At 37.6% G+C, this 17,447-nt stretch overlaps 1 protein-coding gene across 1 annotated transcript in view; it reads right to left on the bottom strand.

Annotated features, from left to right (window-relative positions):
- mdga2a (MAM domain containing glycosylphosphatidylinositol anchor 2a) overlaps positions 1-17,447 on the bottom strand; it is a 225,656-nt gene that overhangs the window by 96,759 nt on the left and 111,450 nt on the right. Inside the window, exon 4 of the mRNA XM_053489383.1 lies at positions 929-1,125. Coding sequence (XP_053345358.1) covers positions 929-1,125 — 197 coding nt within the window. The remainder of the gene's footprint in view (positions 1-928; positions 1,126-17,447) is intronic.

Below are 17,447 nucleotides of genomic sequence, written 5' to 3'. Positions count from 1 at the left end.
CAGGAAAATAAAATCAAAGGCATGACTCTGACTGTTATAATATCCAGCTGTTTGACTCTACAAGCAGCACCAGTAAAGCTTTTAGGACTGCCCTGGATACTGCCCAGGCTCTATGACCAAATGCCGCCACCAGTCTCTCTTACCTCTGGCTATCTCCATGGGTGAAATGGTAAGCTGGCATTTAATGACAAAAAAACAACACATGCACAAATGTGCTTTGCTAATTTTTTTTGTTGTTTTTGGGAAACTCTCAGCAGGGAAGGGGAGAGTTGGTGTAGGCAGAGACAAAAGCCCCACATGGAAGAGACACACTCCTCTTTGCTAATTACCAGTGATATTCCCATGCTGGGTTTGATATGCCACCTCTGTGTTTCTGTGGGTCTGTTTGAAAGTGATGAAAAAAAAAGCTTATGGCATGTTGCTTTCTTCCTCTCCTTATCTCTACCTTATTAGCTCTGGGTTTTAATGATTTTCAGTGAGTCTAAATACATTGTATGAAAACAATAATATAGCATATATATCATATACATTTAATCAGATTCAATCAGATTTGTTCAATTCATATACATTTCGGTGCTGTTTAACATCAGTGGAAAGAAACCCTTTCTCATTGTGTTTATGCCATTTATCGATGGTTTTATTTATTTATTTATTTATTTTTAAGGTGCAGTAGGTTTTGCATTTCATAAGGGACCAGACAATACAATTTCACGAACATCTAGGTGCCGATTCAATTTGTATTGTGATTTTGTTAGTTTTACGATTTTATATCCCAATTCAATATATTATCAATATCAACATATTATTATTATCAACATATTTTATATATAAATGTATTATAAATTCTTGTTCACAAATAAATATTTTACCCTCCATCTCTATCAGATACATTGTATTATGTGTTCAAGAGCCATTAAAGTTCTCTTACCTGTGTAAAGAAGGGTTCGTAGATCTCCACACCCTTATCTGAGCCCTGAGACAGAACATCTCGGCCTCTGTGCCAGCTGTAGCGTACCGGAGGGTTGGAGTTGGCCACACAGCGGAGGAAAACTGTCCTTTCGTAGTAGAACTGCTCTTTGGCTTCGCCTATACTCTGGTGAACTGTTACAACTGGGTCATCCAGGTCTGAGGACACATTTAAATTTGACATAGTTAAAAAAAAAATGCATAAAAATAGGTTATTTGCATGAACTGTTGTCAGTTCTACTAAAAATGTGATAGTTATAATTAGGATAAATACATTTGTATAATTATACAACATAGAACTAATAATTACTAGGGCTTCCTGTGCAAACAGCAATTAAACAAAAGCTCCGTTTTAAGCTTTTCACAGATTTGGCAGGTCCTTTTTTTTTTTTTTTACTTTTTTAAAATAACTGTGTAAAAACTAAGCAATATCCAACAGTAACTCAGAAAAATGAACTATTTTAGATTTTAGCTTAGTAGTTTTTTTTAAATACTTTGAATTGTGGAAACTGTCAGGATTTCTAGCTTTTGCTTAGCTGTGTATTTTTTGTGCACAATATAATGATTTTAAATCCAGTAACATAATTAAATCTCAATGAGCAGAAACACATTATTAAATTTTTCATGTTTGTTCAAAACAGTAGGAGGATCTCAGCTGTCCATCCGACAAGGGGCCAGGAAGTAAACCGCAACGCGCGATACAAAAAGGTGCGCGTCTTTGTCGTCCATCCGTGGCGCCGTTCTGACTGAGATGAAATGCTCCTCTTTTAGCTGGAGGCTCATGTGAAGAAAATTACAGAGTTGCAGTATCTAATTGGAAGCATTTATTTGAAAGCATTATTTGAGACTTTTAAAATGTACTTCGAGCTTGATTAAAACTTAAAAGCTTGGCTTTTCTCCAACTTGTTCCCTATCACAATTTAAACCTGAATAGGCAAGAGAGATTTAAAATGTATTCTGTGTAAGTCCTTGAAAGAGAAAGGAGTCTCTAACTTGGCAAACTATTTTAATGACTGAACAGCCGAGATAAACACTACATTCAGAGAAAAAGTTTCTTCTTTCAAGTTGGAGCTATACTGGGCCAAAAACATCTTTTCAATATTTAGAAGACAATTGCTTTAAATGAACAAATGGTTCCACATACTGTATGAAATGCAAGAGTAATCTCTGGCCATAGTTTGGACAAAGGTTTGATTTAAACAAACGTAGGCAAATGCAGAGCTTCTTTTACCAAACTCAAAGAACCCAAAGACATACAGATATCTATTTTCTCTATAAATAAAAGAAACGTTTCGTCTGTACGTTGGTCAGAACTTGGTCTTTCTATGATCTTAACATTTTATACATTAAATGATTAGAAACCAGAATTTCTGTCTTGTCTCTCTGTATGTTAACATGTCTGTCTAGCCGATTTTGTCACAGCATCTGGCTAGACAGGTTTTTCCCTGAAGTTAAATCTGCACCATAGTAGAAGTGACGGTATGAGCAGTTATGTGCCAGATTATGTCATACACCAGCCAGCATTTTTTTTTTTTTTGGACATTTTTTTTTCTCGCGGTGGGTGTGGCTATACGCATCACTCAACAGAGTCAATCAACATGATAGTTTATCGTTAAATACACAGAGCATGCGGTAGACACAGAAACTACCGTAATGTGCCCAAATCCTTACAAAACATAAAACAAACATGTGATACAGCATGGCTTATTAAAAAAAGGCAAGTCAACTATGAAAACTGAATCTTCAAAGAAGAATAGAAGATCAATGTATGTTTATTCTTCCTGTGCGAAGTTATTTTCAACTTAGCGTAAACAAGGTGTAAGATATATGAGGCGCCGTATAGGGCTTAAATCAAACTTTACTCACGCACACACATATGAAACACTTGCATACACATATATGAAACACTCACACATACATATATACTACTAACTGCTCAAACAACTACATATGAAACACTTGCATACACATATATGAAACACTCACACATACATATATACTACTAACTGCTCAAACAACTACATATGAAATGCGCGCGCACATACATACATACTTTCCGCGCACATACATACATACTTTTCACGCACATACATACATACTTTCCGCGCACATACATACATACTTTCCGCGCATATACATACACACTTTCCGCGCACACGCACGCACACACACACATACATACTTTCTGTGCACGCGCACAAAGCCAACTGTAGCGGTGTAGGGAACGAGTGAACAACGGATCTTTAGTTTAGCGGAAAAGGGAATGGATAATTTCCTATAAGTCATTACATATCGCTGGAGTGTGAAAAAATTTTACTCGAAAAAGAATTTATATTTTTATTATAATTATTATCGAGGCGAGGACATCATATAAATAGGACACAATAATTTACATTTTGATTTAATAAAGAAACCATTCGTATTATATAGGCTAGTAATCTGTAAAAATAAATAAATAAATAATACGTTTTATATTTTTTTATGGTATCAGTTTTTGTTTCAATAAATAATCTATATTTAATGTCCGTAGCGTGAAATTTCCACAGCAGCAGGTATCCGAGGTGCTTGTGTTACCATGGTAACGCAAGGAGGAAGTGACGTTGCATGGTGTTCTGAATGGTGGAATTTTGTAGAGTGAAGTTCCCTTATCAGACATTTCCTGCGCAGGGAGTAGGGTGTAGGGTGTAGGGAGTAGTCATTTCAATGTATATGAACTTCATTCTCCCTGATTAGTAGTAGCGTTTCTTAAATAGACCGTTAATGGACAGTTTAGAAGACAACGAGTGATTTATTTATCACCACAAAAGTGGGTGATATGGGGGGTCGGAACAATGTTTGTCCCGTGGGATTCCGATGAGTTGTTCATATTAGCGAAGGCGAGGAAACACATTTCACAAAACAGTATTTCTTTCTGTTGTAGGATCCGACATATTAGCCAAAGATTCCGTGCTTCAGTTTTCTTTTTGCAAATCATCACCTGCGTTTTCTGCCGCTGAAATATTCAGACATTATGTGGATAGTTCTGAATACGCCATGTGATTGAGCAGTGATGATACAAACCAGTACTACCATTCAGGGAGAATAAAGCGACAAGTCCGTCTACACTGAAATGCCTTTCTTTTACACTGAAATGCCTTCCGGTTACACTGAGAATCTCATAGGTGAATGTGCGAGAAGAGTTTGTATGTGTGTGCGCGGAAAGTATGTATGTGTGTGCGCGCGCATTTCATATGTAGTTGTTTGAGCAGTTAGTAGTATATATGTATGTGTGAGTGTTTCATATATGTGTATGCAAGTGTTTCATATGTAGTTGTTTGAGCAGTTAGTAGTATATATGTATGTGTGAGTGTTTCATATATGTGTATGCAAGTGTTTCATATGTGTGTGCATGAGTAAAGTTTGATTTAAGCCCTATACGGCGCCTCATAAAGATACACCACCTTATAAAATTTTATTTCTTTGTATTAATACATTATGCAGAGAGTTCTGTTGTACAGAAAGACATGTACATGGGATTCAATCTGAAATAATGTCACTGATTACATTAAATCTGATCAGCTTAGTTAAACCTTTTAACTATTTCTTAAAACTATTTACCCGTCAATGTCGGGTACTAACGCTAGGAACACATAAGCACTAGGCCAGATGGTGAAAGGGTGAAAGGTAAATGTTGCAACGGGGCAGGTCACTTTGCACTTTTGTCATTTCCTTCCACTGTGGAGGGGGAAAAAATAAATAAATTATAGAGGCTGCCAGATTGCAATTCCGATTTACTAACTCCACCACCCCACAAGGACATGCCGTCTTTCTTAATCAGTGCCCGGCAATGCTGATGCCTGCAGCTAGGACACTGGCTAAGCACTACAATGGACCTACTACAGTATATTACATCTTCCACAAACAGTCTGTTTCTCAGCACAACTCGATATAACTTTAATCTGCCTTAGGCTACGTTCACACTGCAAGCTTTAATGCTCTATTTTGATTTACTGCTCAGATCTAATGTTACTTTTTATTTATTATATTGCCTACATATATACAGTACAACACTAACCTGAACTTTCGAAATGACCTGCATGAACAAGAAAGCTCTAGTTGGACGAAATTGTGACAAACACTGACGTTCCTACTGGATTGAAGCTGCATGTGTTATTTTGAGCATGCCTTACTGCAAAGCAAGCAGACACGCAAACACATTATACAAATGCTATACAAATAGGTCTGGGATTAAGAATACTATGAAGCTAAAACATTGTTTAAGAAGATCTAAAAAGATGTAACAGATAATATGATTTCATGTGAAACTAAGACTAAGTTTAAGTGAATATGAAATATGACAAACATCTTTTAAAAGACCTTCGCAATGTGTGTGTGTTTTAGGTCTGACGTCCAAAAACAATACTTTTAATAATCATCGTAATAATATTCCATAGTTATGTTAAGTTTGATGCTAAATCATGATATGTATGATAGTTCGTTTCTTAATCAGTAATGCTCATCTTATGCTTATGCTTCTCGGATTCGAATCTCTGGGCATCATTGTCCTGCTTTAAGTAAAAAAAATAAACAAACAAACAAACAAACAAAAAAAATAAATAGAGAATATATGACATTCTGAGCTGGAATCAGAAATGATTAGTGTTGACCTTTTTCCCCCAGTCATGGAGTCCATAACCATCTTAATAAACGTTCTCCAATCATGCCATTACAATTTAGAGAGGAAATACAGAACACGTTGAAAATGTTAATCAGTAAACGCACCCTTTAATTTAGCATCCCCTTTCAATCCTCCTCAGGGTGAATGAAGATCCCAGCCTAATCAAAGAGCGCAGGGTGCCCACTAGAATGCTGATTCCTCACTTTCATTAAGACACGTTCTGCCCAACAGCCCCTTAATCAAAATCTAGAGACGGTCAATACTTCATCCAGGATCCATTACAGCCACGCAGGTAGGAGCAATTACCTTTAAGACGAAGGCAACACATAGGACTAAGCAATTGAGTGGGGCCGTTTTGGCAGAGACGATTGCTTTAAATAAATACACTGATTCATTACAAAGAAAGGAGGAGCTGCAAAGTTTATTGGCACACTTTGTACCGTTCCTATCTGATCCGCTGTGTTTGACTGCGTCGCCGTGATAAGAACACGGCTTGCCCCGGAGACTGATTCGCGCATCCTTACATGTTAAACATGCTTGCCATGATAAAGGCAATGAGACGTACAGTATATAGAATTTAGCATGTAGTCATTGCATTTGCAGGTTTGTAGGAATTTGTCTGCTCTTTAAAAATAACCTTTAAATGTTACTGTGTGAGCAGCTGTGAGATAGCATGAAGTTTGTCAGATAGTTATTTATAGGTCAGTACAAAAAAACAAAAAAAATAAAAGAAATAAATAAAGTAAATATGCCCTGGTAGCTATGAATGATAAATATGTAAATGTGCAGATTGCATTAAAAAACTATGAATTTCAAACAAAAGCCAACCGCCAATATACCATATATCAGTTTTGCTGATGTTGTTACCCACAACAGTATAGCGCAATTATAGTATCTATCATCCAAAGCAGCAGTCACACTTGATAGATTTCTGTGCTTAAATTCTGAAGCTGTAAGCAAAGTGCCCACACTATAGCAAACTCGCAGGCCACAAATGCTCTTTAAGATAATGGACAACGCGTAATAAATACTGTACATAATGATACAGTATACAGGACATAATTAGGCACTGGTGGCTCAGGCAGTTGAAGCTCTGTGTTGGAGGGTCGGGGGTTCGCTGCTGGGTCCTCGGGCAGGACACTTACAATAACCATTGCATGCAGTGCCGGTTTCAAGGCCGATTAGAAAATGAGGTAATTAAATGGTTGAAATGGAAAGGATATACAGTATATATAAGGTACTGTGCAAAAGTCTTAGGCACCATATTAACTGCTGTACCAATTCTGTTGTAGACTGTATGTTCATCATGTCTGCACAATTATGTACAAAATCATTCAGTATTTCCATATATACCTTTAAATTAATAAATGAATAAATAACATTACTGGAAAGAGTATATGCATGGTGTTAAAGAAAAAAATATATAGTACAAGACAGAACAGTTTTCAAATTGAAACCTAATGTACGCTCCTGCGATTTGCATAAAAATATAAAGGAGTGAGTGTGACAAAGTTACCAGGAGAACTCATATTCTCCAGCAAGCTCAGTAAAACCTCAGTGCACACCCATTGACCCATCCACACACTCTATATAACTAGACGCAAAACACTCATGCAACGCTCAGTGCACCACTGCCTGATTTGGCAAACCTTTGTTTTATGCTTCTTGTTTACTGATTCTATTTCTCTCTTTTTTTCTGGTTTGTTTTATGGTTTTCTTAAATTTGGATTTGTCCTGTTCATATTTTCTTTCTGTCCGCCAAACCTCCGCCTGTTCCTGACCTTGCTTAACATTTTCCATTATTTGCTGGACTTAAATAAACCTTGCACTTACAACTGTCTGCACCCGTTAAATTTTATTTTTCAGTTCATTATTCCAGAGCTGCCAATGTAATTCCCTATTTTGTGTTTTTTAAATTGCAATTTTCTCTGCTGTAATCACAATCATAGGTCCGTTTTCTGTAATCGCATTGGCAACTGTTTCTTCGATAATCAGAATTTTAATTCGCCCTTCTGTAACTGCAATTTACTGACGCATTCAAAGAGCAAATAATACAGACCGTAGCCGTTTTTTATGCTAACACACATGTCATGGAAGCATTCAACAATTTTGATAAGGGCAACAGGACAGTGATTTGTAGTCGCAGATTAGCAAAGGTGTCAAGATCCACCACCTGAAACATAGAAACTTATGGCATCTCGTTCTAAGGGTCAGCTAATTTGCGTATATCAGCTTGCCAATTAAAATTGCGCCTGCAAAGAGGCTTGTTAATACAGAGACTATTTAAAAAGGTTTAGGCATCCATGCGTGAATTCATCCGTACTTTATTCTGGTCCGGGTCATGGCTGATCTGTGACTTGACTGTCACTTACTGTCATGTTTGTTCGGAAGGTGGAAGCTAAACACAAAAACCAGAAGTAAAACCCATGAGGACATGGGAAGAGCATACACAGAGTACTCAAGGTCAAGGGACTACAGAGCTGTAAGACAACAGCACAACCTGTCTATATAAAGAAAAGAAAGATTTAAAATGAATCAAAGAAAATTTTACCAAAATGGATTTAAAAATCATGTTTTGTGTGGCAGCATCAGTTAACGAGCATGCGCTTTAATCAATCGTCGGAGGGATTTGTGGTTTTACATTTGACGTTGTAATGGATTTACTCTTTGTGCGTGGGTGGCATCACAGACACACGGACACGAGGCGGGGTCTTGGAGGAAAAGGGGTTATTTTGTTTAGAAAAAAGGGGGAAGGAGAGGGTTGAAGGAGGGAGGAAGTGAAAAAAGGGCTGGATTTTTAACGTGGAGAAAACCTGAGACCCATTAACATTAATTATCGCCAGCCGGCCCAAACAGGCGACCTCGCCCCTTCGCGCACCTGCAGGGCGCCTATGGAGTGAGCGAGGAGCGCTCAACAGGTCGAGGCACGCCCATCACAGGTGCACGCTGTGACAGATGTTGTCAAAGTAACTTTAAAGTAGTAATTTCTAGTAGATTTCTTTTTTGAGTAACTTCCTTATCACTGGTCATAAGTAAAATAAAAACAATGTAGAAAAGTAAAGTTATAAACAGTTATAAGTCAGATTATGTCACAGCATTTAGCGCTTTTTTCTTTTGTCTAATTTAGCACTTTTTCCGTTTAGGTGGGCGTGGCTATACATGTCACTCAACAGAGCCATGTGTAGACCGAGTATGTGGAAGACAAGGTACCTTTGCTACTTAATTTTCTATTAAATTACTGACTATTTGAATTAAAAAGGTGCTGTTTGAAAAGTTTTCTCGTATTATTAACGGATTAATTATTATCTCAGAACTATGATTATGAATTATGATTATGATATGCTTGGCAAAGTACATTTAATTTACTGTAGGCACGTTTAATTCCTGCCCACCGGCCAGTTCTCCCCAGTCGCACAGCAGCCAACCTGTGAGGGTGAAGGCTGAAGCATGATCCTGCTGAGATACTTAAAGCCAGCCACAGCATTACTTCAACATCACAGGGCAGTCAAATATGCTTGAAGGAGAACATTTAATACCTTTTTTTTTTTTTTTTAATATCCATGACTGCACAGTTGGATAATGTCACTCTGATCACCGGGACAAGGAGAAATAGCTCTCCCTCCCACCCACAGAGCAAGACGATTATCCCATCTTTGCTTCCTAAAAAATGTAGGTCACATCTATTAATTATTTAACTATGCCTAATAAATAAAAATAAAAAAACTACAGAGTTCACAATGATACGTAAATATCCCTTACCACGCTGTGAGATAGAGGACATTTTTTCACCCTACCGTTTTTAGTTTTTTTTCATACACATCATATAATCCTGAGCACCACTCTGAGCAGGCTGGGGTCTTAATCAAATACAGTACTCTCTCCCAGTATAATCTACAACAGTCATTAAGGAGATAACCCCCATCAAGCTGTCATTGCTAGGTGTCACAGGAATGGAATTAAATTCACCCTGACTGGGTGGCACTAATCACCGTCCCAGCTTGATTACACGAGACACCGCACACCCGGGTGACATCCGCATTGCAACTTTCCATGTAAAAATAGCCCCATTAGGATAAAGATAAGCTATTTGTCTGCAACTTGAAAATGTGGCAACGGACAAAGTGGCAACTTGCAGATGTTATAGTTAATGAGGCAGCAGATAAGGCTGTTTGCTACAATCATAGCCTGCGTAAGGCAGACCAGGCTAATTCCCCAGGAGCTATTTACCTTGGGATATGGAGGTAAAGGTGTTAGAAGGGAAAGGCTATTACCAGGCACAGGGGTATGATGGGTAAAAACGATGTCATCACTCCCTCAGCTCTTAAGATGTTAAAACAGCTCACAGCGTCCGCTGTGTTCCATGCGTGGAGCCAAGCTGCAAACATGCCTTTCTCTCAGGGCTAGATGGATGATTTCACATATTAAGACTGGCTGCTGAAATTGTGATTCGGGCAAAGGCAAGATTAAGTGTCTGTTCGCAGCAAGGTTTCGTCGAGCAAGAGCGACTTTTCGAACGTTCCGATACTGCACACCTATCAGTTTGCAAATTAAAGCTGCCACTGCAAAGAGACTTATCATCACGGAAATAGAAAGTTTTATAAGGGAACTCGGCAGGCAGAAATTCTATAATTCCCTTTGTAATTATAAATCCAGCAAAGCACAAGAACAGAGACGGCATATCGATATCAATGGTCACCTTAGCACATAACGTAACACTCGCAAGTCGGCAATAATACTTCAAACACTCCTGTCAAAAAAACTTCCGCGGAGAAAAAACATAAACATCACGTCCTAAATCTGAAATGCTATTCGGTGCAGATGTTTTGTTCCGTTATTAACTTGCAGAGATTCGAAAGTATGCCTTACTCTTTGATAATTGAAAAATTCCGTTCGAAGCTTTCGTCCTCTGCATCACTCACCTGTGCTCGAGTTTCTATCTCACGGAAATATGAGTAGGCGGAATAATGATGAATAAACACCCTTGCTTCGGATAGTGGTAAAAGGGAACCATATTACTGTACACGGAGGGAAATGATGCAGCTGAAAACCTAAACCTCTGGGTGATTTTTCTTTAAACAGCAGAGTTGATAATAACGGCTGCTGATAAGATGTCTAGCCATGTGTCATAGGTTGATAATTGACAACGCTTCCATTTCACTGTGTATTTATCATGTTTTATTTTATATCTAAATAGTATAAAAGTGATCTGACCTTAGACTCCAAAACCTCCTACAGTCTGCCCACGAGTGCTCACTCTGTCTTTGTTTAACCTTAATGCCAAGGCACAGTTTTTGCAAAATGAATCATTCCATTAAACCTTTGTTATTTTAACAAATGAGCAAAAGAACAAAACGATGCCTGCTGTAATTCATTCAAACCCGATAATATTCAAAGTGATAAAGATTAAAGTGATATCAGATGTGACACATAACTTGACAATGAAGCCTTTTGGTATTTTTCATCCCAGGGGACTTAGGGCACGAGACGGGATATACCCTGGATCCAGCCAATCCATTGAATGGCACTCACACTTATTCAGACATTTGGGAACGCCAATTAGCCTAAACTGCATGTCTTTGGAGTGTGGGAGGAAATCGGAGTACCCGAAGGATAATAAACTCCATGCACACAGACCGAGAAGCGGGACTCAATGGCCACCGTACTGCCAGCCAGGCAGTTATGGTAGCTGAGGCTCTAGGTTGTTGATTTGGAAATCTGAGGATCCGAGTTTGAGCCCCGCCGTCAGTGGTTGCCACGCCCCATACTACCCCACCACTGCATGCAGTGCCAGTCCCAAGACCTGTTGTTTTAGGAAGGAAATCTGGCATAAAACGTGTGTGCGGAGCAGATGGTTGACTGTGGTGACTGCTTGACTGGAGCAGCTGAAAGAAAGTTATATAAAGTATCATTTTGGCGATCAAATGAACATCATTTGAAATTCAGTCACAGTAAAACTAGTTTTTAATGTTCTTCAATTTTGTCCAAATGTAACAGGGACACCAATTCCTCCTTATATATACAGCCAGGTGCATACATTTTGAAACAAAGATATGTTTTTTGGTATTTGGCCTCTGTACACCACCGCACTGAATTTGAAATGAAACACTCAAGATAAACTGGACCACTGACAGCAGCCCAGGCTCTTGTGACTGAATGAACACAAATCCCTGCAGACACAGTGGCTAGCCTGTCCAGAAGAAAATAAAGCTTACTCTAATGGCAAAGCGACAAAATCTGGAATATGGTGGCGTCACATTTTTGGCCATATAGTACACGTATAACCTACTAAAAGTGCTTTTATATCATTTTATTACACCTACACTTCTCTTTCTGTACAGGGTCACAGGACGCCTGAGATGGGGTACGCCCTAGACAGAGTGCCAATCTATTGGGAATTTGGGAACGCCTATTCGCCTTACCCGCATGTCTTCAGATGGTGGAACATGTAAGCTCCATGCACACAGACCCGAGGTGGGAATCGAACTTTCAACCCAGATGTGCGAGGCCACCGTGCGAACCACTACGCCACTGCGGCTTCTATTTTATTATCTAAACTTGTTAAAACGTATTATTATATTTCAGGCAAACATACATTCATACAGCAAAAGGCATATTCTACAGAAAAATGAGAGAAATTATCCCATTTATTTTTTGTTGAAATATAATTTTTCTTCCCAAAAAAAAAAAACTACATGGCTCAAGCATACAGTAATTGTGAGGTTATTATAATCATAATCAATTAAGTTTTTTTATTCATTTTTTTTATGTTACTTTTTGCAACATTTACACAGAAATATCATGAATCCTTATGTGTATGTACATAATAGTTCTCCAATTCATTTTATACATGCAGCCCAAGATCTGACTGTTTTTTTTTCCTCATTTCGCACTCATTACATGACAATGCACATGTAGATTACATATTTCTCTCCTTGAATAATGCATATGTTATTTGATGTGTTCATTGTTTCAGTTGGCAGATCTTTTCAACTAATTTTGAGAAAAATGAAGGCAAATGACTCACTTGCAGCTGTTGAGATCAAGGTCAAACACTCCCTAATGCATGCGCTCCTATGATGCAGTCTTTTCAAATGATAGCAAAAGTGAGTCTGACAATGTATACTTCATGGGTATTACTACTCTGTCGCAGACAGAATTAATGTTTGCCTTACAGGGAGGGTTGGTTAAGCCTGGATTAATTGATAATCCAAAAATCCTTCCAATATAATTGCCAAAAGGTGGTTATGAGTTTAATTTCCTACACAATCCAGTTTTAGTGAATCTACTGTCTGATGATCAGCGAGGGGTTGCGTTACATTCGCACATAGGATAAAGTATTGTTTTTGGAATTTTGGGATTGCGTGCTAAAACAAAAAATTGGATAATAACTGGGGCTGTCAATATTAATGCATTAACTATTTATCTAGAAATTATAACACATTACTATTAATATTTTCCTACATAAATTAATCATATGATGACCAAGTTTGACCCTAATGGCTTTCCATAATCGACCTAAGAAACATCACCAGGTGTGCTGAACGGAAAGTTTCATTAGAAAAGGCTTCTAGATGTAAGTTGGGATAAAACCATTTATCTATTAAAACTATTTATTGTCTATTTTTACAAGAATACATCATTGTCTTCTCATTGTCTATAAAGCTTTATCTATACTTTATCTGTATACAGAGTCGCTGGAGCTTATCATGGGAGGCTTTGCAGGGCTCACACACACATACACACACGCACATGCTCATTCAGATACTATGGAAAATTAAGGAATACCAATAAGATCAATCTGCATGTCTTTGGACTGTAGAAGGAAACGCACAGGGAGAACATGCAAACTCCATTCACACAGATGCAAGGAGGGAATCGAATCTGGAACCTGGAAGTGCAAGGCGAAAGTGCTAACCACTAAGGCATCACTAGGTGTGGAAAAGTGTGGAATTTGGCAGAAGCTACTCAGTGCACTTACTGGAGACCATGGGACATCAATAAGTAACCATAACTACCTCTGTAAGGCGGTACGGTGCATTGAACTTTCCTCCCACAGTCCAAAGACATGCAGATTAGGCTAATTGGCATTCCCAAATCGCCCGTAGTGTGTGAGTAAGTGTAAGTACGTGCCCTGCGATGGATTGGCACCCTTTCCAGGGTGTACCCCGCCTTGTGCCCTAAGCTTCCTAGGATAGGATTCAGGCTCCCTGCGACTCTGAATACAGGATAAAGTAATATAGACGATGAGTGAGTGAACTACCTCTGTGTAACAGTACATCTAATCGTGACAAGTGGAAAAAGAAATAACGGACATTGCCGTCATATAGGAGCAAACAGCACAGCATAAAGAGTTGGTACAGCTACAACATGAATTATCTTTGGCTTTTGGTATCCTAGTCACATGACAAGCCTCACTTTAATTCTCATTACATTCAACAGGGGAAAAACAGGAGAAACTGGTGGACAAATTAATGTGTTGCTGAAGTCAAGTGATCTCAAGAACTAAGTAATCTCGACAATGTTTCACAACATTAAATGTAACTGCAAAGTGTTGAAATGAAAAAAAAAATGAACAGTTTAAACACTGGTCCATGCTCCATGATCTACTTTAGGGTGGTAGCCATTTAACTTCACATCTGTCCCTACTACAGTACATCACGCCTGCATTTAATTTTACCATGAACAGTTTTCTGTAGGAAAAAACTCCAATACTGTGGTTCGACACATGGCTTTACAACAAACATGTCATTTTTTTTTAATCCAGGCAAATTAAGGAACCCTTCAGGGCACTAGATAAAATACAGTATGTCTGAAAAGATGGAAGGATTACGGAAAAAAGGCTGACACTTGACCAACATTTCCATTTCACGCCTACAGATCTGCTTAATGTAGCACTCTGACACAAACAAAATTAGCATAAATTTCACTCAGTTACTCCTTTTTTTTATACAACTTATTCAGGGTTCAGGGTTGCAGGGGGGCTGGAGCCTCTCCCAGGGTACTCAGGGCACACACCGGAAGGGCATGCTAATCCCAATGATTGAGGACACACTTACTCAGATACTCACACTCGTTCACGTACGATGGGCAATTTGAAAATGTAAAATAGCCTAATCTGCATGTGTTTGGACTGTGAGAGGAAACAGAAGGAAACCCACCAAGCATGGTGAGAACATGCAAACTCCACACACGCACAGACCTGAGGCTGGCATCAAACCCTCAACCATGGAGGTGTATCTGTGACTTCGATTAATTTTTTTGATCAGGGTCAAATTTAACCAGTAAACATTGTGAACATTAGCCTTTTAAAGCAAGCCCTCTTGAAAATCAATGCAGCAAGATGTAGAAAGTTGTACATCTGCCTTAATTTACTCCATAAGTTTTTGTCCAATAACATCACAGTGTAACATCATCATTATTATTATTAGTTAAAGGTCATGATGTTTGACGTCAATTAAGCTGATGTACAGTGGACACTCGCCATATAAATTCAAATTCGTTCTGGAGGTGAGGTTGTAACTCAAAAATTTTTATAACAAAGCGCTTTTTCCCATAGAAATCAATGTAAATGCAGATAATCCATTCCAGACGCTCAAACATATTTACCAAAAATTTCAAATTTCCAACACTTTAATTAGTTTTTGCACATGAAAACAATAAAAAAACTGGAAATATTAATAAAAACATATTAATAAAGTTAAAGATAAATAAAATGACATTAAACCTTACTTAAGCATTAATTACGATGGTGATATTTTTCTTGCCACATGGAAATAGTACCATTAAACTATGACTATGAAGTTTTGGATAATCAGAACAGTATAAAACTGATTTCTACTGAAAGTGGCCCCTGTTTTTATTGGTACCATCCTGGTAAACTTTCTTTGAACTCATGGTGCTATACTGTATACGGAAGTGCAGAAACTGGAAGTGTGGAAACCAGAAATGCGCGCGACCAGTGGATGCGGAAAGTGTTTTGCATGTCAAATCAAAATCCAGCCAAAATTTTACTTCGTAAGTTAAAAATTCGCTAGCTGTGACGTTCGTATGCCGAGGCTCCACTGTATTCTAGTACTGTGCACAAGTCTTGACCCACCCTTTATTTTTTCATGACTTGCTTGAAAGGAGCCAAACTTTCTTGTATTTTTAATCTACTCTTAAGGGATAGTTGTCCAGGTTTCTTTTTCGCTCTCAATTTTGGCCGGCTTTTGGCTTTCATTTCAGTTCAGTCTCTGTCCCTGGGCAGTTTTCAAAAGAACTTTTTTTTTTTATTAAGCCACACAGTGACCTATAAATCATTTAAGCATAAAACATCATCTAGGTGAAGGCATAAACCAGCAGACAGATGATCAGGCTAGTGATTAGTATACTGGTGATGCTGAATGCTGAGTGGTTAGAACAGACAAGAGGTGAAATGAGGTTGCTGCTGAGCTTGTTACTTAAACAAGGATTTTTTAAAATTGTATTTTAGGCACTGAAGGGGCTGACTCTAGATTTTACAATTAGCACCACATTTTATTAAACTGCATTGATGACATATGCTTATTAATTAAGAAAAAAATAATAATTTATTATTCATTTTCGAAGAAAATAAATAGAATTCTGTAAATAAAAAGCTGTTTGTGCAGTCTGCATCATTCCCATGTTATCATTCAATGACACGACACAATGCACTGTCCCTTTTGCCTACCTGAATATACTAAAATTATTATGATGTGGATTTTGCAAATTGATATTATGGCTATTTTTTCTAAAATAAATAAATTTTGCAAATGTACTTAATTTTATTTAAGTTGAATTTAAACATACTTGACGTTTTGCATTGTTTACAATTATTTACACTTTTTAAAAAAATCAGTGTAATAATATGAACCTATTTACTTTAAAGTATGCATTTTTTAAAGCTTTAATTCATTCTTAACATAGAAGGATATATCTTTTTAGTGACTCCTTAATTGATAAGCAACCCTAGTGTTTAACATTAAATAAACATGACTCATAGCTTACATTTTTTATTGTTTGTTAAAGCCTGTCAACCCTGTGACTATTAGTCTTGACATTCACAACTTAATATTGACATTTTCTACAGCTAAAGTAAATTAATTCCTTTTTTAACAATCTTGTGACGCATGACACAATAATAAGTCTGTAATTAGCACGACTTGACACTAATCTACTGAATTCTACTGAATTTATTTATATACAATTATACTGTATACAGTATTATTAAAGAGTTTGGGAAAGTGGCTAATATTACACAAAATGTCTACACAAAATAATATGTGCATTTTATTTAGCTTTCCTACAACTAAAACAGTAAAAAAAGTTAAGTTAAGCATTTATTTGTCACCAGTGCTGGTCTTGAGTCTGTAGATGCCCTTGGCAGGTAGTTGCATTCGTCTTTTTAAATAATTATTTATTTTAATAAATATCTAAAATCAAAGTTAAATGTATTTATAAAGCACATTTAAACACAACATGGTTGACCCAAGCTCTGTACAATCCTGAAACAGCTGCAGACACAGTAACAGGCTATAAAAATCAGACAATAAGAACAACATAAAAACGAAATCCCAATAAAGCTATAAAGATAAATAAATGAATAAATAAATTTTAAAAATTGTCAAAGAGTATAGTCACCTAGTCTTCCCACTGTATTAAATGCCAAAGAGTATAAAAATGTCTTGAGGTGTGATTTAAAGGAAGAGTAGGGACCTGCCTGATAAACAGGAGCAGCTCTTTACATAGTTAGGAGCTGCTACTGAAAAGGTACAGTGAGTAAAAGCTGAGCACCAGACCTGAGAGACCGTGTCGGACTGCAGGG

The sequence above is a fragment of the Clarias gariepinus genome, chromosome 27 (assembly GCF_024256425.1).
Source record: "Clarias gariepinus isolate MV-2021 ecotype Netherlands chromosome 27, CGAR_prim_01v2, whole genome shotgun sequence".
Lineage (NCBI taxonomy): Eukaryota > Metazoa > Chordata > Actinopteri > Siluriformes > Clariidae > Clarias > Clarias gariepinus.
The sequence above is the reverse complement of the archived record's forward strand: the minus strand, read 5'-3'. Positions and strand labels throughout refer to the sequence as shown.